Source organism: Capra hircus, chromosome 9 (genome assembly GCF_001704415.2).
Source record: "Capra hircus breed San Clemente chromosome 9, ASM170441v1, whole genome shotgun sequence".
Classification (NCBI taxonomy): Eukaryota; Metazoa; Chordata; class Mammalia; order Artiodactyla; family Bovidae; genus Capra; species Capra hircus.
Window position 1 is genome coordinate 54766455 of NC_030816.1, and position 27126 is coordinate 54793580.

Genomic DNA, 27126 nt, shown 5'->3' on the forward strand with positions numbered 1-27126 from the left:
TTTTACAACTAACACTGGCCCAGCTTTCCACCAATTATATGAGAATCTCTGGGGGCAGAGCCAGGTATCAGTATTTAAAGCTCCTCAGACAATTCTGTGTGCAGCCAGGGTTCAGAATCACAGAGACAGGCCTAGAAGCTTCCATATAGAGCTTGAGTTGAAGCCTAGACTTGTACTCCCCCGGGGTGCTTTTCTACTTTGTCCTGCTCTTTCCAGAGAAAAGCCATAGCAATAAGAGAAACTGGGTATATTACAGTAAATTTCACCTGCCAGGGCTCCTTTACATTCAGTCGATAACATTGAATTGCATATGATTCCTCAATGAAAATGACCATCTCTTAATGTTATTCTTCTTGTAAGACTTGTTTTAAACTTCTATTTGATTTAAAAAATAGAGCTAGAAACTCTCAATTTGTGTGATCTTAAAAGACACCCCCCCAAGAAAATATACCAGTAAAATAACAATAAGTATATAGGTATCCAAGGATGAAATCTATACCAAAAGAATCCGATTTTATTCTACAGTCAGCATGCACCAGAGTTGGAACAACCTACACTGTGTAACATTTTAAAATATACCTTAGATTGATGCCTCAATTATGCTTAAATGAATTCCTGAACCATAATTTCCATACCTTACTTGGTAATAATAGCAAAAATGAACCTTGATTTTGAATAATATGAATAAACTTATTCAAGTATCTGATTCTTCCACTGTAAGATAAATAGGACTCCAAATATTTTGAATACTATTCCTGGTTTTATCAGCTTGCTCAAATCCAGGACATTATTATATCTCATTAGAATTTCCTACAGGCCAAGATAAAAGCAGAGAGAATCTTAAGTGCTTAATTGAAGTACTCTCACATTATCCAAATCAAAATAAACAAGAGAGTGCAGATTATTGGTCGTTTTCTTTTTCCAAGGAAACTCTACCTACTCCACCCTGCTTTGGTTCTTTTGGTTCAGAACCAAAAGAATGCAAAGGCATTAAGAAGTTCTTAATTTAATATTTTCCCCTGCTTATTCATCAGTCACTTCTCTCATCAGTGGGAGCAAGATATCCTATGGAAAAAAGTTGACATGGATAACATCCCTTCATAATCTTTAGTGGAATCTGAAAAACTAGCTCCTACCTCTTACTCATAAATCAACAATGGCTGGTAAATGCAGCAGCTTTGCATACTAAGAGATCTGAGCCCAAAACACAGGACTGTTCTCATTTCCTCTTCAGAAAAATGGGCTTTCTTCCAAAGAGCCAATGATGTTTCTTGATAAATTTACATAATACACCCGAATGAAGATGGAAGCCTTGATTTTGCATCTGTCAGCTTTGTTAGCAGTTTCCTGTTTGCCCTCGGATTTTTATTGCAAGATGAGAAAAACTACATCAAGAAAAGATACATTTTATTGGTGGCCTAATATTCCCAAGACATGTAAAGCTATTATTTTGAATTTCTAACTTTTATAGTCTTTAAATTATACCTATATAAATAATGCAACCGCAGTACTTTTTATTTAATTTTTTGCTGAGTCTCACTTGACATTTTCTAGCTTCCCATCAAACACAGTGGAGACAGCTTTTAGGTTGTCAAGGACACTGGGATTCTCTTAGTCCATATGACAATTTTATTTAAAAACAAACTTCTTCCTCAAGAAAAAAGACTATGTGAAGTTTGTTCAGGCTGAGTGGTATTTGCAAATGACAACTTTCCTTTGCTAACATCTGATAACACAGATGCTGCCTGTATACTTGATGGACCAGGCAGAAATACACATTAGAAATCAAAAGTGACATTCACTGTTTGTAAGTGGGGTTGCCTTTCCCACTGATGGGATGAAAAATATCTTTCTTTTTAACTACTGAAGAACCCAAGTCTTGCTAAAGAAAGCTTTCCAAGTTGGCTCTCCTAATTGGCTCCGTTTTCTTTCAGACATGCATGCCGGGATTTTATCGACTGCGTTCTGAGCCAGGTGGCCGTACCCCTGGACCAACCCTGGGAACCTGTGTTCCTTGTCAGTGTCATGGACATAGTAACCTGTGTGACCCTGAAACTTCCGTATGCCAGGTATTCACCTGAGCCTTTCTTGAATAAAGCCCATGTTCTTGTTTCTCCTTACACATATTCATAAACTGAGTGCAAAGATCAGCTAACCTGCAGGGAACTTAATTGTATACATATGTGTGTGAGTGTGTGTGTGTAAGAAACATTTGAAGAAAAGACATCATACTATGCATTTTTTAAAATAATTTAAAAATTATAACTGGAAAAATCACTGCTCATATCAAGAAATAATATATTAATACCAACAGCATCTTAGACAAGTACCAGAATCACAAGGGTTTTTTTCTGATTATAATTAAAAATAAACTCTTTGTAAGAAATTCATAAATTATAGAAAAGTATTAAAGAAAAAATTCATCAAAAATTCAAGATAGACATTTAATATTTTATGTGTTTCCCACCAAGTTTATGTATTTGCTTATAAAGATTTATATGATACCATAGGTGTAATTTTATGTCCTGCATTTTTTAAAAATGTACATATCACGAGCATATTATTAGTCTTTACAAATCTTTACACTTTTTGATTTGATATCCCATAATTTAACTTTTTAAAGAATTTTTAATTGCTCTTTTTTTTTAATTGTTGTGAGATTCCTGCTAAAATCCCATTTTCTCATCCCTGGAACAATCAGGACTGTGGAGAAATTCAAGTTTTCCATGCCACCACTTGGGGCCCCCAAAATCTAATCCCCACACAGTTCTGGGTGTCTCTGCTGAGCTCCTTCACTACCTCTCCTAGTCTTCTGAAACCAAACCCCCGTGGAGCCTTGTGGAACCCATGACCAGAAATCAGCAGAATCCCTACATAATCTCCCTCTTCCCTTGATTTCCTCTTCATTTGCTCAATGTCAAACGTGGTTTCCCAACACATTGCTCCCCCAGCCGTGCTCTCAAGGGAAAGCCACTGTTTTTTCTCACACTCTTCATTCCCCTCACGCTGAAGGTGGGGCCACTTTCATATCACCCTTTTCTCCTCTGTAACAACCCCCAGCTTTGAATCTCACGTCTCCATTCATTTGCCCACTATACCTGCTTGTTGAAACTGTCTTCTAACTCTCAGGTCGCCTACCACCACATTCCTGGAAGAGTTTTCACTTGAGTCATTGCCATTCACTGTACCACCACTTCTGTCATGATTCCTGCTGATTCTGATGCCCACAAAATGAACTCCTCCACACCCTTAACCTTAGTGTCTTGTCCTCACTCCACGAGCCTTTCCGAGAGTTTGTCATTATCAGGAACTGAGAGCTTCTATAGTCTCAAGGTAAACCATCCCCTCCTTTGACTGGGAATGACTACCCACTCCATTATTCTGCCCTGGAGAATTCCATGGACTATATAGTCCATGGAGTTGCAAAGAGTTGAACATGACTGAGCGACTTCACTTTTCATTTGTTAATACTTCAGTGTCAATATTTTTAGTCTCATCATTGACATGCACATCTTTTATCATTTCTTGTGTCTCCCATGCCCTCACTTTCTAACCAGCTTAATATCCATGACCCTTTACTATCTCTGCTTTGTAATGTTCATTTCTCTTATTACTACTCATTTACTAGCATTTACTCGGTGAATTCTAACTCTGGCTAAATCCGACTCCTCGAATACCTGTGCCTTCTAAGCTGAATGTGGCTGTTGGAGAACACATGATTATGCTGACTAGTCTCACCATACATTCACTATCACTTGTGCAAATGGAACCTGTCTGCTGCAATTCCAGCATGCCACATCTCTCCAGTCCAGCATCTTGATCACTTTCCTGGATGATAATTTCATACTTTGTCTTCCCTCTTCAAGCTTCAAACCCTTCCAGACCCATTTCCATCTTTACTTTCAGCTGGTGGCCTTGCTTCTTCTTATTTCACTGGAAATTAGAAGCAACAGAAGAGAACTAACCCAAGCTCCCACTAACACATACACCTATTTTTCTGCATCTGTAGGCAATTACTCTCATTCTTCCATGAGTTTGGATGAACTGTCTTGTTTATAGAAAAAAACAGGTGTGCCACTTATGCCCTCTCTCCGACTCAAAAGCATCACTCTGCTCTCCCCGACTCAGGAGCATCACTCTGCCCACCATTACTCTCCTCTCCCTTCTGAATCACATTTTGACTCTTCTCTCTAGAAAAAGAAATAAATAAATACATCTCTCTTGACTCCACTTTCCCTCTTGACTTCTACTACTTCATTCATCTCCTGTAATATAGAAAAGAGCTTATACTCCATCTACAATTTCTCTCCTACCATTCTCCCTTAAACTACTAAAATCAGGCTTTCCCTCTACCACTATTACACATACCAACAGTTAGTGTTCAGGTCTTCATTGTATTTGATTTATCAGCAGCGTTTGCTACTCTGAATCACCCATTCCTCTTGAAGCTTTTGTTCAGTTTAATTTTCTGGACATGCTATTCTCGGGATTTTCTTGATAAAGTCTGCTCTTTGATAGTTTTCTTTTCTGTTTTCTCCTCATTACCTGAAATCAATATATTGATATTCCTAGGACTGAATCCTTGAAGCAATTTGCTTCTCTAACAATATTCCTTCTCATGGTGATCTCCCTCAGGCAATGACTTTCAATATCTATACCGAGATTGCATAGTATTTACCATTATTTCTATGATTACATTTTAGATCCAACTTTTTAATCTTTCCAGAGTTTATTATAATGTGGGGAGATAATTTTTCTTCAAATATGTTACTTTAAAGAAATATTTACTTAATAATATTTCCTTTTCTCCTTGACACATCATGGTGTCTGAATAGATACTTATTTCTTTTGCTCGTGTTAAGATATGTTTTAAAGAGCATCTATTCTTTACTCCTTACATTTTAGTTCCTATTATAATGCCCTGATTACCTTCATTTTATGGTAAATTATAAATTCTAGTAAAGCAAGGCCCTTTGCTACACTTCTTTTTCTAATTTTCTTAGCTTATTGTACTTATATATTCTTTCAAATGACATTTTGATTCACTATTTCCTCTCTTCCCAAAAAAATAGCTTTAGAACTTTTATTTGAATTGTATTAAGCTATTCATAAACAATCATCATCTTTACACTATTGAATTATCCTCCCTAAACCTAAAGAATATGATACTCTTCACTTTCAAACATTTTATGTCTCATAGTTTTTTTAGTATTACCTATATGGGCTATGCATTTCTTATGTTAAAATTATTGCCACATATCTTACATTTTCCTCTTAATGGTAAGCGTTATATTTTTTGTTTCAATGTATTTATTAACTGGTCATTACTGGTAAATATTAACAAAATAGATTTTTTACATGATTTTTAATATCCAACCACTTTCTTTCTAGCTCTAGACATTTCTTAGTTGATTGTTATGTTTATATTTACAATATTTTCAAAAAACTATATATGTGTCTTCCTTGCCAGAGCTATCTCTCATATAATAGTTTCATAGTTTTGCTTTAAGTATCAAAAAATGTTATATAGGAGGGTGGTCAGCTTCCTATCTTATTAATGATTTTAATAAGAATGACTCAGATCTTTTATCACAAAGTACAATTCTGGTGATTAGTTTAAGGTAAATATTTTTCATCCTATTAAGACAACTTTTTATTCTGACTTCTTAAAGCCTATCTTCTTTCAATCAAGACAGAATATGGAAATTTATAATACGCTTATTTGTGAGGACTGGAGTGGAGATGAAGATACTAACCATCCTTGAATTCTTGAAATAATTGTCATTTGGTTTAAGAGTAATGTTTTTTTCCAACCTTCTGGCTTGTAAAATTCAATAGATAATTTCAGAGGTGGTTAACATACATTCTTAAGTGAGAATTAAATGCATTTTTCTTTCTTATGCTATCTTCACTGGAAATTATAATAGTAATGTCAATCCATACGATGCTGGGAAAAATTGAGGGCAGGAGGAGAAGGTGGGCGACAGAGGATAAGATAGTCGGCTAGCTTCACTGACTCAATGGACATGAGTTTGAGCAAACTCCAGAAGATGGTCAAGGACAAGGAAGCCTGATGTCCTGCAGTTCACAGGGTCACAAAGAATCAGACACAACTTAGCAACTGAACAACAATGACTAATTTAGAAATCCTCGTAAAGATACAGTTTAATTTCATTTTTATTTCAGATAAAAGTTGTTGTATTTATACTGTCTGTACTCTTTAGACCAACTGGTTATTATAACTATTTTTGTGCCAACAATTCTTACTATAAGCTCTATTTTCTGATATCCCTATGTGAAATAAAAATAAATACATAGATGCATCAGACATACACAGCTAGTATAAATTATTGTGCTCTGAATTTTTATATTTTCCTTCAGGGAGCTTACAACTTTTGAGTTTAGGCAACTTTGTTCATCTTTGAAATGCTTCATGAGGCAAATAGGAAATAACTATGATTACTCCAATGGTATATCTGAAGCAACTGAAGCATGCTAATTTCTTTGTTATTTTTACTGTGTTTCCCAGTTAAATATCATATCTACTACATAGTGCAATGCCCTCTATGTTGACATGGTGGTTATAAACATGACTCTGTGGTCAGACTGCCTTGACTCAAATTCTGGCTTCATCCATTATGGGCTATGTAAGCTTAGTCAACTTATTTCACCTCAATGGTGTCTTATATTCCTCATTTATAAAATGAAGATAATAACAGTACTGAATCATAGAATTTTTCTGTGGATTCAATGAAATACTAGATAAAAGGCTTAGAACATTACTTGGCACATGATAAGCTCTATAGTAGAAGTAATAGCTATGGTGATTAATGATAATAAAGATGATTATTACCATGCATATTATCTACCATTCATAGTCTAAGAACCAATCAGATGGTAAGTAATCAAAAATTATTGTAAAAAGCATTGCTATATCTAGTGCTATGCTAGATTTTCTCTTATTTTGTTTTTTTCTGTTCCTTTATTCCTTTCTTCAAAAGTAAAGAGTAGGAAAAAAACTATAGAAAATTTCACAAGCTAAACATTTCAGCTGTAAAATAAAACTCACATCACTTTGTAACTACCCTCTTAATAATTCCTAATGACACTTACAAGAGAGCTGTTGCTTCTTCATAGATGCTAATATATCCTAGACATAGGCATGTTATTACCAATATCTAAGTTACCATTGCCTCTTAAGGAAAATTTTCTTCAAAATGAAATAGTAAAACCTACAAGATATTGAACCTCATGCTAGAAGGGGAGAAGAGGTAGGTGAATTAATGCTAATCCATACACACACACACACACACACACACAATCATAAAAATAGATTAGATAGAGTTTTAGGAGTTTATATAACACATCTATAGCTTTGTCTTTTTATACACATATATATTCTCATTTAATTTCACTATATCTATAGTCAATATTGGGCTTGCCAGGTGCCACTAGTGGTAAAGAACCCACCTACCGGTGCAGGAAACATAAGAAACACTGGTTCAATCCCTGGGTTGGGAAGATCCCCTGGAGGAGGAAATGGCAACCCACTCCAGTATTTTTGCCTGGGAAATCCCACAGAGAGCCTGGCAGGCTATAGTCCATAGGGTCACAAAGAGTAAGACATGACTGAGTGACTTACATAGTCAATATTATTTCTCCAATATTTTACATGGGAATATTGAAATCTCAGGTGGCACAAATAACTTTCTCAAGACTAAACAAGTTGTGAAAATGTTATTTTTACTCTATCACAATTCTTATTTTAAGAATTGTGAAAGGATAAAATAAATATCTATCATGGATCTGCTCTGTTGTCCGTAACACTGTCAGTCTCCATGGTTAAGCAATGAGCTCCATCTTCAGTAAACTCATAACTAGAATCTACTATGTTAAGGTCTTTTTAAAATAAACCTTATCTTATTTATCTTACCAAGATAGGAATTATCAGTATTTTATTATAACTCTGAAAATTAATCCTAAAAAATATTAAGTAACTTATAGAGCCTTGGGTAAAATGTATTAGAATCAGGTTTCAAATCCAGTACAAAATAATACTTGCTGATTATGGGTGAGAGTAATCATACTTTTAGCTGATGGAATGAGTGTGATTTTGAAGGTCCAGGTGAATTTTACCCCAGTGTATTAATAGAATCTGCAGTGTGAAAATAGAATCTGCATATATGAAAAAAAATTGAAAAATCATGAAAATATGAAATTTGTCACAGGATGGAAAACAATAAAGTGTCATACTAGGTTTTAAAAAGGAAAATAGAATGTAAGAGACAGATTGAGTTTGATCTCCAGTGAAACATAAATAATGTTTATTAGCAATCAGAATAGGTTCCCTTAAAATAAGATGTATCAGGCTAATTGCTTGAGTTACAATGTATATAACATCTGAGACCATAGTTCCATGATTCTCAGTATAATTTCAAATTAATCAGAGAATATAATAAATCATGTGTCAAATTTAGCAAAAAAGATTAACAGCTACTATGTGTCCAACCTTATGTATGTACCAGAACCAGGGCTTGCCACTGTAGATAATCTTTTCTCACTTATTCTTACAGTAAATTGATGAGAAAGGATTATTCCTTCTAATACAGCTGATAAAATAATGCTGAGATAAATTAAATAATTTGCTTAAGTCATAAGCCTAAGAGTCAGATCTATGGTTCAAACTCTGGTTTGTTCAGATAGGCATTTGATAAAACATTTCATTATATGCTCACAAACAAGGCTGAAAATATAGGCCAAATAGTAATCAGTTAATGGGTTCAGTGGGTATGCTGCTGCTGCTGCTGCTAAGTCGCTTCAGTCGTGTCCAACTCTGTGTGACCCCATAGATGGCAGCCCACCAGGCTCCCCCGTCCCTGGGATTCTCCAGGCAAGAACACTGGAGTGGTTGCCATTTCCTTCTCCAATGCATGAAAGTGAAAGGTGACAGTGAAGTCGCTCAGTCGTGTCCAACCTCCAGCGACCCCATGGACTGCAGCCTACCAGGCTCCTCTGTCCATGGGATTTTCCAGGCAAGAGTACTGGAGTGGGGTGCCATTGGGTATAGAAGCTGCCAAACAGCATAACCTAGAGTAAGCTCTAGAGATGTCTCCATTGATGAGGCATAGGATTTGTGTTTGACCCCGTCATGTTCAAAATCTTGATTAGTGATTTGGATGAAATCTATCAAATATTCAGATGGTACAAAGCTGGAAGTGTTACCTACAGTGTTGGATGCTGTCAGGAATCAAAAAGAGCCTAGCAGGTAGAATTATGAGCCACAATTAACAAGGTTAAATTAAGAGAGTAGGTTTTAAACTTAGGCTCACTTGTTTATTCATTCTTGAGGCATTTTTTAATAAGTATTACCATGTTCAGGCATAGTGGTGGGTTCTGGGAATATAAAGATGAGGAATGTGTGGGTGTTGCCCTCTAGAAATTTATATACTAGTGTTTAAGGGGAAAAACAGAGGGAATGACACATAATAGCAATTTCTATGAATAGGAATTCTTACTTTACTATACAGATTCACTTGATAAGATCAAGATCAAGGATGGAAGTATGTTAAATATGTTTGTGAGATTTATAATCTCTATTTTAAGAGAAATTCTGACTAATCAGGGTTGTTAGCTGTTTAGCTTGAAAAAGAAAGATTTAGGAAGTAACAATGTTCTTAAGATATTTGAAGACTTTCCCTGGGAAATGGAAATTAGACTTAACCTGGATAGCTTCAGGAGGCAGAGCTTGGGTCGTTAATTGAAATTAGAGTGAACTGTTTTCAATCAGCATAAGGAAAAGCTTTGTGAAAGTAAAAGTATTAGTTGCTCAGTCCTATCCGACTCTGTGACCCTATGGACTGTAACCCATCAGGCTCCTCTGTCCATGGAATTCTTCAGGCAAGAGTACTGGAATGGATAGCCATTCCTTCTCCAGGGAATCTTCCCAACCCAGGGATCAAACCCAGGTCTCTTCCACTGCAGGCACTCTTTACCTTCTGAGCCACCAGGGAGGATTTAATCTGCATAGCTTCGGAAGGCAGAACTTGGGTTACTAACTGAAAATTAGAATGAAACAAGTTTTCATTCGGCATACGGAAAAACTATGTAGCTTATGGTTATACAAGATGAAAAGGGCTGCCTTTTGAGAATCCATGCAGTTAATAATATGTCAAGGAGTGTGAAGAGGCATCCCTATAAAGAAAATGAGTAACTTCTCACCTTAGTTCAAAGACACCAAATATTAATATAATATTCATTTGATTTAGTGGAAGGAATGAATACCCCCAGTTTTCCCATGTACAAAAAACAAAAACGAATGCTATATATTGTAATCTACCATTGAAATGATACTGGCATATATTAATCTCCAGATTATTAAACTTATCTTTAGGTATCTAACACATAAAATTTTTTTCTAAAAATTAATTTCTGTACAAGAGAAATATTGTGTCCTCTATTTCAAAGCAAACAGGAAAGTCGTATGAAAGATTGATGTCAAAAGTTTCAGAAATAGCATCATGATTTGTGTGCTGTGTTTGTGGGGCTGAGACATTTAATTCAGTTAACCAAGTTTAGTATGTCAGCAACCCTGTGAAAGATTGACTGTCCAGAGAAAGTTCAAATATTTGCTTTCTCTGTGTAGAAATTATACAGAGTTGTAGGTATAAAAGAAGCAAACCATATTTTTTAATATCTGTATTTTTATTAATAATCAGCATTATTTTTTGTGTTGACTCACTTATCAGTGTTACAGTAGGCTGCATAAATAATTTATTATGCAGGGTTTTGTTTTGTTTTGTTTTTACAAAGACAAATGTTAACAATTATTGTTTAAGATCCCATGTATTTTGGGGCATCTGCTCATTTCTATAACTATAAAGTATGTTCTTAAAGCACTCCCCAGTTAACACTCTTTCATCATTTGGCAACTTGCTGAATGATTTGAGACTGGAATTCACAGGTAATTATTTTATCTTGGAACCATTATCTCTCACCATGCTACTGTTAAATATGAAATGGCTATTTTCTTCCTAAAATACAGTGGCTTCTTTGGATGATTGAAAAAGAGAGGATTATGTTACCTAAATCAGTATCTAAATATGACAAATCCTCTTTCCCTGCTGGCCACCTTACTGTAAATTCTTTAGACTTGAAACTTGACGTTTTTCATCTTAAGAAGCCTAACCAGTTTTCATGTATAATACCTAGAAAGTACCTTCATTTATACAGTCATTCAAAATAGTCATTGAATGTCAACATGTTTCAGTCACTGTGTTGAGCAAGAAGGAGAATTTAGCCCAGACTTCAGGCATCAGGGAATGTTTATCAGAGAAAGTGACAGTGAAAATGAGAGCTGAATGAATATGTGTTAGCTAAGTAAGAGGAGGAAAAACATCCCAGAACAAGATATTTGCATATGGAAACTCCCAGAGGTAAGAGGAAGCACTGCATAATTTGAGAATTTCAGATACTCCCATGTAGCTTTAGCATACAGTGTGAAGGTTACAGTGGCTAGACGGAAGACTGGAGGAGTAAGCAGAGGCTGAATGCCAGAGAGATGATAGTGACCACAAATTAAATGGGAAATACAGGAGTATTGGGAGATTTTGAAAGAGATGAGTTTAATTTTTGAGGTTTCTCATTCAAATACTTTTGTGTTATACAAGAAGATCTATCTAAGAAGCAATTAGAAACTTAAGTATGGAACTCATTAGAGACTGATATTAGACAGAATATATAAAATTTAGAGTTTGGGACAGATAGATGATAGCTGCTATGCTATGCTACATGCTGTCACATCAGTTGCGTCCGACTCTTTGGGACCCCATGGACTGTAGCCCACCAGGCTCCTCTGTCCATGAGATTCTCCAGCAAGAGTACTGGAGCAGGTTGCCATTTCCTCTTCCAGCGGATCTTCCCGACTCAGGGATCGAACTAGCTTCTTTTATGTCTCTTGAATTGGCAGGTGGGTTCTCTACCACTGGCACCACCTGGGAAGCTCTGATAGCTGAAGTTCTAGTAATGGTTGAAATGACCAAGGTAGAAAATGTAGGAAAGAGAAAGAAAAGAAGTGAGAGCCAAAGTTAGAAAGGACCAATCTTACTCAACAAAAAGAAGGGAAAAAAATCCATGAAGAAAGATAAAAAAGAGTAGCCATAGAGGGAGGAAATCAATCAGTACACTGTACTATTAGAGAAACCATTTTGTTGTTCAGTCACTAAGTCACGTCTAAATCTGTGACCCCATGCACTGAAACGCACCAGGCTTCCTGTCCTTCACTATTTCCCAGAGTTTGCTCAAACTCATGTCCATTGAGTCGGTGATGCCATCCAACCATCTCATCCTCTAATCACCCCTTTTCCCTCTGGCCCTTAATCTTTCCCAGCATTAGAGCCTTTTCCAATGAGTGAGCTCTTCACATCAAATGGCCAGAGTATTGAACGTTTAAATCAGTCCTTCCAATGAATATTCAGGATTGATTTCCTTTAGGATTGACTGGTTTGATCTCTTTACAGTCCAGGGGACTCTCAAGAGTCCTTTCCAAAACTACAGTTCAAAAGCATCAATTCTTTGGCATGCAGGCTTCTTTATGGTTCACCTCTCACAGCTATACATGACTACTGGAAAAACCATAGCTTTGACAATGTGGACCTTTGTCAGCAAAGTGATATCTCTACTTTTTTAATATGACGTCGAGATTTGTCATAGCTTTTTTCCCAGGAGCAAGCATCTTTTAATTTCATTGCTGCAGTCACCATTCACAGTGATTTTGGAGCCCAAGAAAATAAAGTCTGTCACTATCTTCACTTTTTTCCCCATCTATTTGCCATGAGGTGATGGGACTGGATGCCATGATCTTAGTTTTTTGAATGTTGAATTTTAAGCCAGCTTTCTCATTCTCCCCCTTCATCAAGAGACTCTTCACTGGTTCCTCTGCCTCTTCTAAATCCAGCTTGTACATTTGGAAGTTCTTGATTCATGTACTGTTGTAGAAAGAGAAAATTTCAACCTAATGATGGCCAGAAATATCAGCTGCTGCAGATGGTTCATATGTCATGAAGACAGATTATTGTCAGTAAATTTTGATTTAGCAAGAAAGAACGTATTTATGATCCTGGACGTATGTTTCAGTGGTGAAATCAGAAGCCTGTTTGGGGTCAGAGGGGAAGTAAATTAGGAGTTTAGGGTTAATATATACATGCTGCTGCTGCTGCTGCTGCTAAGTTGCTTCAGTCGTGTCCGACTCTGTGCAACCCCATAGACGGCAGCCCATCAGGCTCCCCCATCCCTGGTATTCTCCAGCCAAGAACACTAGAATGGGTTGCCATTTCCTTCTCCAATACATGAAAGTGAAAAGTCAAAGTGAAGTCGGTTAGTCATATCCGACTCTTAGCGACCCCGTGGACTGCAGCCCACCAGGCTCCTCTGTCCATGGGATTTTTCAGGCAAGAGTACTGGAGTGGGGTGCCATTGCCTTCTCCAATATATACATGCTACTATATATAAAATAAAATAAATAACACGGACCTACTATATAGCACAGGAAACTATACTCAATATCTTGTAATATCCTATAACGGAAAAGAATCTGAAAAAACGTGTGTGTGTGTGTGTGTGTGTGTGTGTGTGTGTGTTTAAAACCTGTTTAAAGAATGAAGAGGTGAAAAAGTGATGAAGACATAGAGACCAGCAATGTAAATAGTGTTTTTAATAAACCTATCAAAGAAAAGATGGAAGTTGTCCAGAAACATTTTTTTAATATGAAAGGCTTAACCAATCTCAACTGTCTGTGGAAGTAAGCCATCAAAGAAGGAGAAAATGCATATGCTGGAGGTAATAGGAGACAAAGAAGGCCTTTTTTCTAAATGAGAGTTTAGGAGGAGAGCAGCTTTAGACAAAGAACAATGCACCACTTCTTGTGGACAGAACTAAACATTGAAAGGAAGGAGAGTGAGGCAGAAAAGATGGTCTGTTGTTTGGCAGGAAGATGAGGAACACCAAATGAGAACTTCCTTTTCCCTGAAAATAAGAAGCTAACATCTGCTGAGAGAGAGCTGGAGGATTACAAGATTTGGTGTTTGTATCCTGTTAGAAAAGTAGATCAATTTAACAGTGAATTATAAAATCCTATTTGTAACATAATGTATTTTCAACATAACACCAAAAAATGAAACAACAGACAGGATTCCAAAATTCATTGTGATAATGCCATGGTTTCACCCCAGAGAATAGCATAAACTCTGAAAAAGAGTCAGAGAAAGTGACTTAAGTTATTGTTTGTGGTGAAACAATATTCTAAAACTGTTCTCATTTTCTTTTGGAAATGTCTGAAAACATATTACCCAAATACCTCTTATTATGCAAACATAAAAAGAAAATACTGACTTGAGATCCCTGGTTTCGGAATGGATCCTCTCTGTCTATAGAGAACAAGCAACACTTGGCAAGAATTAGATGAATAACATTCTTAATCTGGAAACAAGGCTGACTTTTCTTTCTTTCTTTTTTTTTTTTTTTTTTGATAATTGTTTTCTCTTAAGATATTTATGCTTTCCACCTTGGTTTGGTTTCAAAAAGCCCACTGATGGTCAGGCACCAAGACCTGAGGACTTTTAGCACTTTTTTAACACCTTGTAGAGAAGAAACATAAATAGCCAGATGATATAATAAATTTAGAAATTTGTGAATTCTATTCCCCAGATTAGAATAAGAGGGAAATTAATTCAGAGAGACTGATGTAACAAAAAGAGAACAGAAACTCTTGCTATTATTGCTACAGCAGCCTAGTATTAACTCCTCAAATGAAAGAGCTTCTTTAAAAATATGTACATATACACAATGAAATATTACTCAGCCATAAAATGGAATGCATTTGAGTCAGTTCTAATGAGGTAGATGAACCTAGAGCCTATTATACAGAGTGAAGTAAGTCAGAGAGAGAAAGATAAATATCATATACTAACACATATATGTGGAATCTAGAAAAATGGTTCTGATTAATTTGTTTGCAAGGCAGCAATGGACAAACAGACATACAGAACAGATTTATGGACATAGGGAGAGGGGAAGGAAGGGTGAGATAAATAGGGTAACATGGAAACTTACATTTCCATATGTAAAATAGATAGCCAATGGGAATTTGCTGTATGTCCCAGGGAATGCAGACGGGGCTCTGTAGCAAATTAGAGGGGAAGGAGATGGGAGGGAGGTTCAAGAAGGAGGGGACATATGTACACCTATGACTGACTCATGTTGAGGTTTGATGGAAAACAACAGAATTCTGTAAAGCAATTATCCTACAATTAGTAAATAAATAAATTTTAAAATATATGTAAGGTTAATAACTGAGTTCTGTCAATGGGGTGTGTGTATGTGTGTGTGTGTGTGTGTGTGTGTTCACAGGAGCACATAAACTCATAGGTGGGAAGCGCTATGATAAATTACATTCTATCATTACTTTAAAAACAAACTCCTCTTCCTTTACAGAATTGTCAACATCACACTGCTGGTGACTTTTGTGAACGATGTGCTCTTGGTTATTATGGCATTGTCAAGGGATTGCCAAATGACTGTCAGCAATGTGCTTGTCCTCTAATTTCTTCCAGCAACAAGTAAGACTGAGAAAGATTACCATATTTCCCAATCAGTAACACCATCTGTGTAGCACATGGACTTTTCTGTGATTTAGCTATTTTTTTCATGTAGATAAAAATCTCAATTTAAGATAGATTTTTTAAACAATATAAAAACATAACAAAAGTGAGCACTTAATACTCTATGGTTCCTTTTTCCTTTAAAACCCTGTCCCAAGTAAATAATGCTTATTAATTAAAATGTAAATACCAATGTTAACATATATTTATGAAATAAATGATTTATGTACAAATGTGTATAATCTTACAAGTTTTTAGGAAAGACCTAGTGTTTTCATATAATTCTGCAATGACTTCAGCTATGAGGGATTGTTTGATGCATATTATATAAATTTTATAGCTGTTTCCATTCATTTTCTGTGTTTAATTCATGACTGATAAGAATTATCAGGCAGATAATTGAAAAATAATACAGTTACAGCAAGATGACTTATTGTTATGCTCCAAAATAAGTCAGTATCTCCCAGAATCACAGCCCCCTTTCTGTTAAGATAATCCAAGCTTGGTGCCATGGAAACACAGCCATAAGGGGAAACAAATGCAGGCGTATTTTATTTCAGTGCTGTCAGAACATTCTGCATTGGTTTATGTATTGATGAAAACCCCTAGGTGTTTTCACTTACCTTTTTGCTAAGACAGTCTGTACTTTCTTCTAAATGATTTATAGAATTCAATCCCTACATGGTAGGCTAATTTTTTCTCTAAGAATTTGCTTTTGAAGGAATGTAGGGCACTTTGTTCAGAATTAGAATCCTAGACACCATATCTTTAGTATATAACAACCATAAAGCAACTCAGATGAAGAGATAGTTCTACCTATTCCAAGGTTTTTTTTTTTTTTCCATCTTTGGCTTTGCTTACATTTTGAAAACATTTTCATGTAATTATCTCCCTTTCCTCTGCAAGCATCCCTTTTTGGTTAAACAGAGTATAAGTCTTGCATAAGATATCAATTGTGAATTTTTAGATAAATGGGATATTGATGAGGATAAAATACATGATCTTATAATTCATTGAGCAAAAGTGGTTGGTGTGTGAAATATATTATTTTCATCCTCCTTTCACTAATCTACCTCTGATGAACTGATCTGTACAAGAAAAAGGTATTTATTTTATGGGTTATTAAAATGGGAATTAATAATTAATTGATAATTTACTGTACGGTGAACTATAACAAAAGCTACAGGATATATAAAAAAGAAGCAGAACATCTCTTGGAGAGGGTCACAGTTAAATGGGTGTCTCGAGAGAGGTCGACTTAGATTTAAAGAAAATTTGAAGGCACAAAGTACCACACTTGATTTTGGAAACTTAAAGAATATATTAAAAATTAATAATATTAATAGTAAATTTTTGGCTTCCTAGGTGGCTTAGTGATAAAGTATCCACCTGCCAATGAAAGAGCCACAGGAGATACAGGTTCTATCCCTGGAAAGGGAAGATTCCCGGGAGGAGGAAATGGCAACCCACTCCAGTATTCTTGCCTGGAGAATCCCATGGACAGAAGAGCCTGGCAGGCTACAGTTCATGAGGTCACAAAAAGTTACAACTGAGCACGCATAATAAATTTTAAAATTATTTAAATTATTAAATTTGCAACAGATTGAAGAGTTTTTACTGGCAGAGATAGAAGAAAATTTACAGAGTAAAAGCTTAGAAGCAGGAAACACAAATCAGGTTTAAGAACCAGTAAGAGTTTGGAGCATGGGTTCAAATGGAATTTTATAATTACAGATGAATGAATAAGAGAACGGAGGCCATACTGTAGAAATCCTTGAATACCAGTCTAAGAAATTGCTATTTAATTTTCTATGTAATGAGGAAACACTGCAAATTTTTATTTAAAATAAAAGATTAATGTGATCAGAGCCACAGTTTAGGAAGACTGTTATGATGGAATTGAGTATAATGAACTGAAACAGGAAAATAAGAAAAGCAAAGAGACTAATTAAAAAGCTATTGCACTAGCTTAGGCAAAAGATAATTAGAACCTAAAAATGGTAATAGCAACAAAAATAGAGACAGAGGGGTGGATATGAGGAAAACACAAGATAGATTGTTGAATGTGACTCTATAGAACTGATAACTAATTAGATATGACAGGTTTAGGCAAGGCAGGAGTTGAAGCCAGGGCTCTGTAGCCAAATTGAGCTCCAATGGTAGTCATTAACAGAAATAGGGAAACCGGAAATTGTTAGAAATTGTTAGAAAATCTTACTAATTTTCATGCAGAAAGATTTCCTGTCTTATTTCCTTATACTAGATCACATTATTTTGTATTTAAAGTAAAATGTAGTTTGAAATCCATATGTAAATTACAAAAGACAGTCTTTATTTTAAGTGAAACATCTATTCACACTTAATGCATTGAAATGCCAATGGCAATTTGAGATAAGTTATAAAAAAAATTAAATTGCTTTTGTGTCCCCATTTTTTTTAACCTGAAAGATATTCAATAATACTTATTCTACTATCTGACAAATATGCAGGAATTCTCATCATGTTTTTATTTTAATTCATGAAAAATAGCACCCTTTTTCTGGATGTCTGATATTTTCATGACTGTCATATAATTATTAAAACTTCACGGTTTTAACATGGTCAGCCTCATGCATTGTTAATTCATCAAGAAACAACCATCTTTCTTTGTTAACTATTATTAGTAATATTTAGTTGTGATATTCTACCCTTGAATGTTGTTCAATCATTAAGTCATGTCTGACTCATTGCAACCCCATTGACTATAGCCTGCCAAGCCCCTCTGTTCAAGGGATTTTTCCAGACAAGAATACTGGAGTTGAATTCCCATTTCCTTCTCTAGAGGATCTTCCTGACCCAGGGATAAAACTCACATCTTTTTGCAGGCAGAATCTTTACCACAGAGGCACCAGGGAAGCGCATTACCCTTGGATAGGAACTTATAGTTACAAATATGACGTTTGTAACCATCAAAAAACAGTTCCAATCATCTAGATATTAGATAGAATTGCTTAAATTTATAAAAATAAATAAGTCAAATGATTTTTTCAATCTTTTTTTTTTTTTTTTCTGATTCAGTTTCAGCCCATCTTGTATCATGGAAGGCCTGGATGGTTACCGCTGCACAGCTTGCCCACGGGGATATGAAGGAAAGTACTGTGAAAGGTACGAACAGTTACGAGACATAGAGAGCAATGATGCATAGAGATCATATAACAAAGGATCGTAGTAGAAAAGTATTCATTATTTTTATAATGTCATTTTTCATGTTCTCTCATAGTTTATAAGCTTTCAAAAGTAGTTTTCTATCTTTAGAGTTTATCCAAAGAAAGTTTATATTTCAGCACATATATATATATATATATACATACACACCATAATATAGATTGGAAGGGAGAAAAAGAGCATTTGACAAGAACAAATAAATCAATTTCAAAATGTTATGTGTAGTTAATGATAACAAAAGGCTGGTGATACATAATTCTAATTTTAGTTCATTGGGAAATATTGGTGGGACTTACTGCATGCACGTTACTATTCTGAGAACTCTGGCACTACATCAGCCAGTATATACATAATTCAGAATATAAATTTTATCAAGCATTCTTAATTAGCATAGTCCAAATATTTAAGTGTTAATTGGTTCTTCTTTTCAACATACATACAAAAAATATTATTTAAAGGCTTCCTCTCACCATATATTTTACAAATTCTAATAATGCATGTATTTAGTTATCAGTTGAGCTATTTCAAATCCTAAAGATTGATGCTGTGAAAGTGCTGCATTCAATATGCTAGCAAATTTGGAAAACTCAGCAGTGGCAACAAGACTGGAAAAAGTCAGTTTTCATTCCAATCGCAAAGAAAGGCAATGCCAAAGAATGCTCAAATTATCGCACTATTAAACTCATCTCACACACTAGCAAAGTAATATTCAAAATTATCCAAGCCAGGCTTCAACAAAACATGAACTGTGAATTTCCAGATGTCCAAGCTGATTTTAGAAAAGGCAGAGGAACAAGAGATTAAATTGCCAACATCCACTGGATCGTTGAAAACACAAGAGAGTTCCTGAAAAACATCTATTTCTGCTTTATTGACTATGCCAAAGCCTTTGACTGTATGGATCACAATAAACTGTGGAAAATTCTGAAAGAGATGGGAATGCCGGACCACCTAACCTGCCTCTTGAGAAATCTATATGCAGGTCAGGAAGCAACAGTTAGAACTGGACATGAAACAACAGACTGGTTCCAAATAGGAAAAGGAGTACATCAAGGCTGTATATTGTCACCCTGCTTATTTAACTTATACACAGAGTACATCATGAGATACGCTGGGCTGGAAGAAACACAAGCTGGAATCAAGATTGCTGGGAGAAATATCAATAACCTCAGATATGCAGATGACACCTACTTATGGCAGAAAGTGAAGAAGAACTAAAGAGCCTCTTGATGAAAGTGAAAGATGAGAGTGGAAAACTTTGCTTAAAGCACAACATTCAGAAAACAAAGATCATAGGTGCTGATCCCATCACTTCATGTAAAATAGATAGGGAAACAGTGGAAACACTGGCAGACTAAATTTTTGGCTCCAAATCACTCCAGATGATGATTGCAGCCATGAAATTAAAAGATGCTTACTCCTTGGAAGAAAAGTTATGATCAACCTAGACAGCATATTAAAAAGCAGAGGCATTATTTTGCTAACAAAGGTCCATCTAGTCAAAGCTGTGGTTTTTCCAGTAGTCATGTATGGATGTGAGAGTTGGACTATAAACAAAACTGAGCACCAAAGAATTAATTCTTTTGAACTGTGTTGTTGGAGTAGACCTTTGGGAGTCCTTTTCACTGCAGATGGTGACTGCAGCCATGAAATTAAAACACGCTTACTCCTTGGAAGAAAAGTTATGACCAACCTAGATAGCATATTCAAAAGCAGAGCCATTACTTTGCCGACTAAGGTCCATCTAGTCAAGGCTATGGTTTTTCCTGTGGTCATGTATGGATGTGAGGGTTGGACTGTGAAGAAAGCTGAGCACCACAATATTGATGCTTTTGAATTGTGGTGTTGGAGAAGACTCTTGAGAGTCCCTTGGACTGCAAAGAGATCCAACCAGTCCATTCTGAAGGAGATCAACCCTGGGATTTCTTTGGAAGGAATGATGCTAAAGCTGAAACTCCAGTACTTTGGCCACCTCATGCGAAGAGTTGACTCATTGGAAAAGACTCTGATGCTGGGAGGGAATAGGGGCAGGAGGAGAAGGGGACAACAGAGGATGAGATGGCTGGATGGCATCACTGACTCAATGGACATGAGTCTGAGTGAACTCCAGGAGTTGGTGATGGATAGGGAGGCCTGGCATGCTACGATTCATGGGGTCGCAAAGAGTCGGACATGACTGAGCGACTGAACTGAACTGAACTGGACTGCAAGGAGATCCAATCAGTCAATCCTAAAGGAGATCAGTCCTGAGTGTTCACTGGAAGGACTGATGTTGAAGCCGAAACTCCAATACTTCGGCCACCTGATGCAAAGATCTGACTCATTGGAAAAGACCCCAATGCTGGGAAAGATTGAAGGCAGGAGGAGAAGGGGACAACAGAGGACGAGATGGCTGGATGGCATCACTGACTCAGTGGGCATGAATCTGAGTAAATTCCGGGAGTCAGTGATGGACAGGGAGGCCTGGCATGCTGCAATCCATGGGAAAGAGTTGGCCATGACTGAGTGACTGAACTGAACTGAACTGTAATTACTAAATGGAATGCTAAGAGAAATATCAATAACCTCAGATATGCAGATGACACCACCCTTATGGCAGAAAGTGAAGAGGAACTAAAAAGCCTCTTGATGAAAGTGAAAGTGGAGAGTGAAAAAGTTGGCTTAAAGCTCAACATTCAGAAAATGAAGATCATGGCATCTGATCCCATCACTTCATGGGAAATAGATGGGGAAACAGTGGAAACAGTGTCATACTTTATTTTTGGGGGCTCCAAAATCACTGCAGATGGTGACTGCACCTATGAAATTAAAAGACGCTTACACCTTGGAAGAAATTCAAAAGCAGAGACATTACTTTGCCAACTAAGGTCCGTCTAGTCAAGGCTATGGTTTTTCCTGTGGTCATGTATAGATGTGAGAGTTGGACTGTGAAGAAGGCTGAGTGCCGAAGAATTGATGCTTTTGAACTGTGGTATTGGAGAAGACTCTTGAGAGTCCCTTGGACTGCAAGGAGATCCAACCAGTCCATCCTAAAAGAGATCAACCCCGGGATTTCTTTGGAAGGAATGATGCTAAAGCTGAAACTCCAGTACTTTGGCCAGGTCATGCAAAGAGTTGAGTCATTGGAAAAGACTCTGATGCTGGGAGGGATTGGGGGCAGGAGGAGAAGGGGACGACCGAGGATGAGATGGCTGGATGGCATCACGGACTCGATGGATGTGAGTCTGAGTGAACTCTGGGAGTTGGTGATGGACAGGGAGGCCTGGTATGCTGTGATTAATGGGATTGCAAAGAGTCAGACACAACTGAGCGGCTGAACTGAACTGAACTGAACTGTAATACAAATGGCAAGTTAAGAAACACAGTTCTACATCAAAGAACTCCTGATTCCAGGGAAAATTAATAGAAAAGAGCTCACCCAAAAATCTCGATACCTACACTGAAACCAAGCTCCACCCAAGATCCAACAAGTCCCAGGGCAAGACATAATGACAATAATTCTCCAGCAAAGCAGGAACACAGCCCTGAGCATTAAAAGACAAGCTTCCCAAAGCCATGCCAAACCCATAGACACCCAACTCACTACTGGACACGTCATTGCACTCCAGAGAGAAGGGTTCCACCCACCAGAACAAAGACTTAAAATCCCCTGACCAGAAAACCTTGACAAGCCCCTAGTCCAAACCCACCCACAGGGATCAGGTTCTACAATAAAGAGGAACCACAAACTTCCAGGCTACAAAAGGGCACCCCAAACACAGCAATCTGAACAAAATGAAAATGCAGAGAAATATTCAGCAGGTAAAGGACTATGATAAATGCCCACCAAACCAAACAAAAGAAGGGGATATAAAGAGTCTTCCTGAAAAAGAATTCAGAATAATGAAAGTACAGATGATCAAAAATATTGAAAACAAAATGGAGTTACAGATAAATAGACTAGAGACAAGGATTGAGAAGATGCAAGAAATGTTTAGCAAGGACCTAGAAGAAATAAAGAAGAGTCAATCAATAATGAATAATATAATAACTGATATCAAAAGCACTCTGGAGGGAACCAACAGTAGAATAAATGAGGCAGAAAAAAAGGATAAGTGAGGTGAAAGAGAGAAAGATGGAAATAAATGAAGCAGAGACAAAAAAAGAAAAAAACATTAAAAGAAATGAAAACAACCTCAGAGACCTCTGGGTCAATGTTAAACACCCCAACAAATGAATCATAGGTGTCCCAGAAGAAGACAAAAAGAAAGAGCATGAGAAAATACTTGAGGAGATAATAGTTGAAACCTTCCCTAAAATGGGGCAGGAAATAGCCAGGCAAGTCCAAGAAACCAGAGAGTCCCAAACAAGATAAACCCAAGGCAAAACACTCCAAGACACATCTTAATCAAACTAACAAATATCAACCACAAAGAGCAAATATTAAAAGCAGCATGGGAAAAGCAACATATTATACACAAGGGGATCCCCATAAGGATAACAGCTGATCTTTCAAAAGAAACTCTTCAGGCCAGAAGGGAATGGCAGGACATACTTTAAGTGATAAAAGAGAAAAACCTACAACCCAGATTACTGTACTTAGTAAGGATCTCATTCAGATATGAAGGAGAAATCAAAAGCTTTATAGACAAGCAAAAGCTGAGAGAATTCAGCATCACCAAACCAGCTCTTCAACACATGCTAAAGGATCTTCTCTAGACAGGAAGCACAGAAAAGATTTATAAACTCGAACCCAAAACAACAAAGTAAATGGCAATGGAATCATACTTACTAATAATTACCTTAAATGTAAATGGGTTGAATGCCCCAACCAAAAGACAAAGACTGGCTTAATGGATACAAAAATAAGACCCCTATACAATAGACCACGTCAAACCAAGGGACACATACAGACTGAAAGTGAAGGGCTGAAAATTGATATTTCATGCAAATAGAGACCAAAAGAAAGCAGGAGTAGAAATACTCATTTCAGATAAAATAGACTTTGAAATAAAGGCCGTGAAAAGAGACAAAGGACACTACATAATGATCAAAGAATCGATCCAAGAAGAAGATATAAAAATTATAAATATATATGCACCCAACATAGGAGTCAATATGTACGGCAAATGTTAACAAATGTGAAAGGGGAAATTAACAGTAACACAATTATGGTGGCAAACTTTAATACCCCACTCACACCTATGGATAGATTAACCAAACAGAAAATTAGTAAGGAAACACAAGCTTTAAATGATACCAGTTAGCCATAATTGATATCTATAGGACATTTCATCCGAAAACAAAGAATTTCACCTTTTTCTCAATGCACACAGAACACTCTCCAGGATAAATCACATCCTGGGCCATAAATCTAGCCTTGGTAAATTCAAAAAAATTGAAATCATTTCAAGTATCATTTCTGATTACAATGCAGTAAGATTAGATGTCAACTACAGGAAAAAATACTATTAAAAATACAAACAGATGGAGGCTAAACAACACACTTCTCAATAACTCACAGATCACCAAAAGAAATCAAAATATGCATAGAAACAAATGAAAATGAAAACATGACAACGCCAAACCTATGGAATTCAGTAAAAGCAGTGCTAAGAGGAAGGTTCATAGCAATACAAGCTTACCTCAATAAGCAAGGGGAAAATCAAATAAATAACCTAACTTTACACCTAAAGCAACTAGAAAAAGGAGAAATGAAGAAACCCAGGGTTAGTAGAAGGAAATAAATCTAAAAAATCACAGCAGAAATATATGAAAAAGAAACAAAGGAAACTATAGCAAGAATCAAGAAAACTAAAAGCTGGTTCTTTCAGAAGATATATAAAATAGACAAACCATTAACCAGATTTATCAAGAAAAAACAGGAAGAAGAATCAAATCAACAAAATTGGAAATGAATATGGAGAAATCACAGAAGACAGCACAGAAATACAAAGGATCTTGAGACTACTATCAGCAATGATGTGCCAATAAGATGGACAACTTGGAAGAAATGGATGAATTCTTAGAAAGGTATAACCTTCCAAAACTGAACCAGGAAGAAATAGAAAATCTTAACAGACTCATCATAAGCATGGAAATTGAAACTGTAATAAAAAACCTTCCAACAAACAAAAGCCCAGGACCAGATGACTTCACAGTTGAATTCTACCAAAAATTTAGAGAAGAGCTAACATCAATCCTACTAAAACTCTTTCTGAAAATTGCAGAGGAGGGTAAACTCCCAAACTCATTTTATGAGGCCATCATCACCCTAATACCAAAACCAGACAAATGTGCCACAGAAAAAGAAAACTACAGGCCAATATCACTGATGAACATAGATGCAAAAATCCTCAACAAAATTCTAGCAAACAGAATCCAACAGCATATTACAAAGATCATACATCATGACCAAGTGGGCTTAATCCCAGAGATGCAAGGATTCTTCTTTGCAAATCAATCAATGTATATACTACATTAACAAATTGAAAGATAAAAACCTATATGATTACCTCAATAGATGCATAGAAAGCCTTTGACAAAATTCAACCCCCATTTATGATAAAAAAAAAAAACTCTTCAGAAAGCAAGCATAGAAGGAACATCAGTTCAGTTCAGTCGCTCAGTCATGTCCGACTCTTTGTGACCCCATGAATCGCAGCACGCCAGGCCTCCCTATCCATCACCAACTCCCGGAGTTCAGTCAGAGTCACATCCATTGAGTCAGTGATGCCATCCAGCCATCTCATCCTCCGTCGTCCCCTTCTTCTCCTGCCCCCAATCCCTCCCAGCATCAGAATCTTTTCCAATGAGTCAACTCTTTGCATGAGGTGGCCAAAGTACTGGAGTTTCAGCTTGAGCATCATTCCTTTCAAAGAAATCCCAGGGCTGATCTCCTTCAGAATGGACTGCTTGGATCTCCTTGCAGTCCAAGGGACTCTCAAGAGTCTTCTCCAACACCACAGTTCAAAAGCATCAATTCTTCGGCGCTCAGCTTTCTTCACAGTCCAACTCTCACATCCATACATGACCGCAGGAAAAACCATAGCCTTGACTAGACGGACCTTTGTTGGCAAAGTAATGTCTCTGCTTTTCAATATGCTATCTAGGTTAGTCATAATTTTTCTTCCAAGGAGTAAGTGTCTTTTAATTTCATGGGTGCAGTCACCATCTGCAGTGATTTTGGAGCCTCAAAAAATAAAGTCTGACACTGTTTCCACTGTTTCCCCATCTATTTCCCATGAAGTGATAGGACTAGATGCCATGATCTTCGTTTTCTGAATGTTGAGCTTTAAGCCAACTTTTTCGCTCTCCTCTTTCACTTTCATCAAGAGGCTTTTCAACACAATAAAAGCCATACATGATAAACACACAGCAAACATTATCCTTAATGGCAAAAAATTGAAAACATTTCCCCTAAAGTCAGGAACAAGAAAAGGATGCCCACTTTCACCATACTGTTCAACATAGCTTTAGAAGTTTTAGACACAGCAATCAGAGCAGAAAAAGAAATAAAAGGAATCCAGATTGGAAAAGAAGTAAAACTCTCACTGTTTGCAGATGACTTGATCCTCTACATATAAAACCCTAAATACACCACTAGAAAATTACTAGAGTTAATCAATGAATATAGTAAACTTGCTGGATATAAAATAAATACACAGAAGTCCCATACATTCCTATACACTAACAACGAGAAAGCAGAAAGAGAATTTAAGGAAACAATCTCATTCACCATTGTGACAAAAAGAATAAAATACTTAGGAATAAATCTACCTAAAGAAACAAAAGACCCATATATAGAAAACTATAAAACACTGATGAAAGAAATCAAGGATGACACAAATTGATGGAGAAATATACCATGTTCATGGATCAGAATAACTGATATAATGAAAATGAGCATACTACCCAAAGCAGTCTGTAGATTCAGTGGAATCCCTATCAAGCTACCAATGGTATTTTTCATAGAACTAGAACAAATAATTTCACAATTTTTATGGAAATACCAAAAAAAACTCAAATCACCAAAGCAATCTTGAGAAAGAAGAATGGAACTGTAGGAATCAACCTGCCTCACTTCAGACTACACTACAAAGCTGTAGCCCTCCAAACAGTATGGTACTGGCACAAAGACAGAAATATAGGCCAATGTAACAAAATAGAAAGCCCAGAGATAAATTCACACACCTATGGACACCTTGTCTTTGACAAAGGAGGCAAAAATATACAATGGAGAAAAGACAATCCCTTTAACATGTAGTGCTGGGAAAACTGGTCAACCACC

General features: G+C 36.5%; 1 protein-coding gene across 3 annotated transcripts in view; it reads left to right on the forward strand.

The window, feature by feature from the left end:
- LAMA2 (laminin subunit alpha 2) overlaps positions 1-27126 on the forward strand; it is a 677281-nt gene that overhangs the window by 460331 nt on the left and 189824 nt on the right. For all 3 annotated transcript variants that reach the window (XM_005684731.3, XM_005684732.3, XM_018053196.1), the window contains exons 29-31: positions 1935-2069; positions 15487-15611; positions 18711-18797. In XM_005684731.3, coding sequence (XP_005684788.2) covers positions 1935-2069; positions 15487-15611; positions 18711-18797 — 347 coding nt within the window. The remainder of the gene's footprint in view (positions 1-1934; positions 2070-15486; positions 15612-18710; positions 18798-27126) is intronic.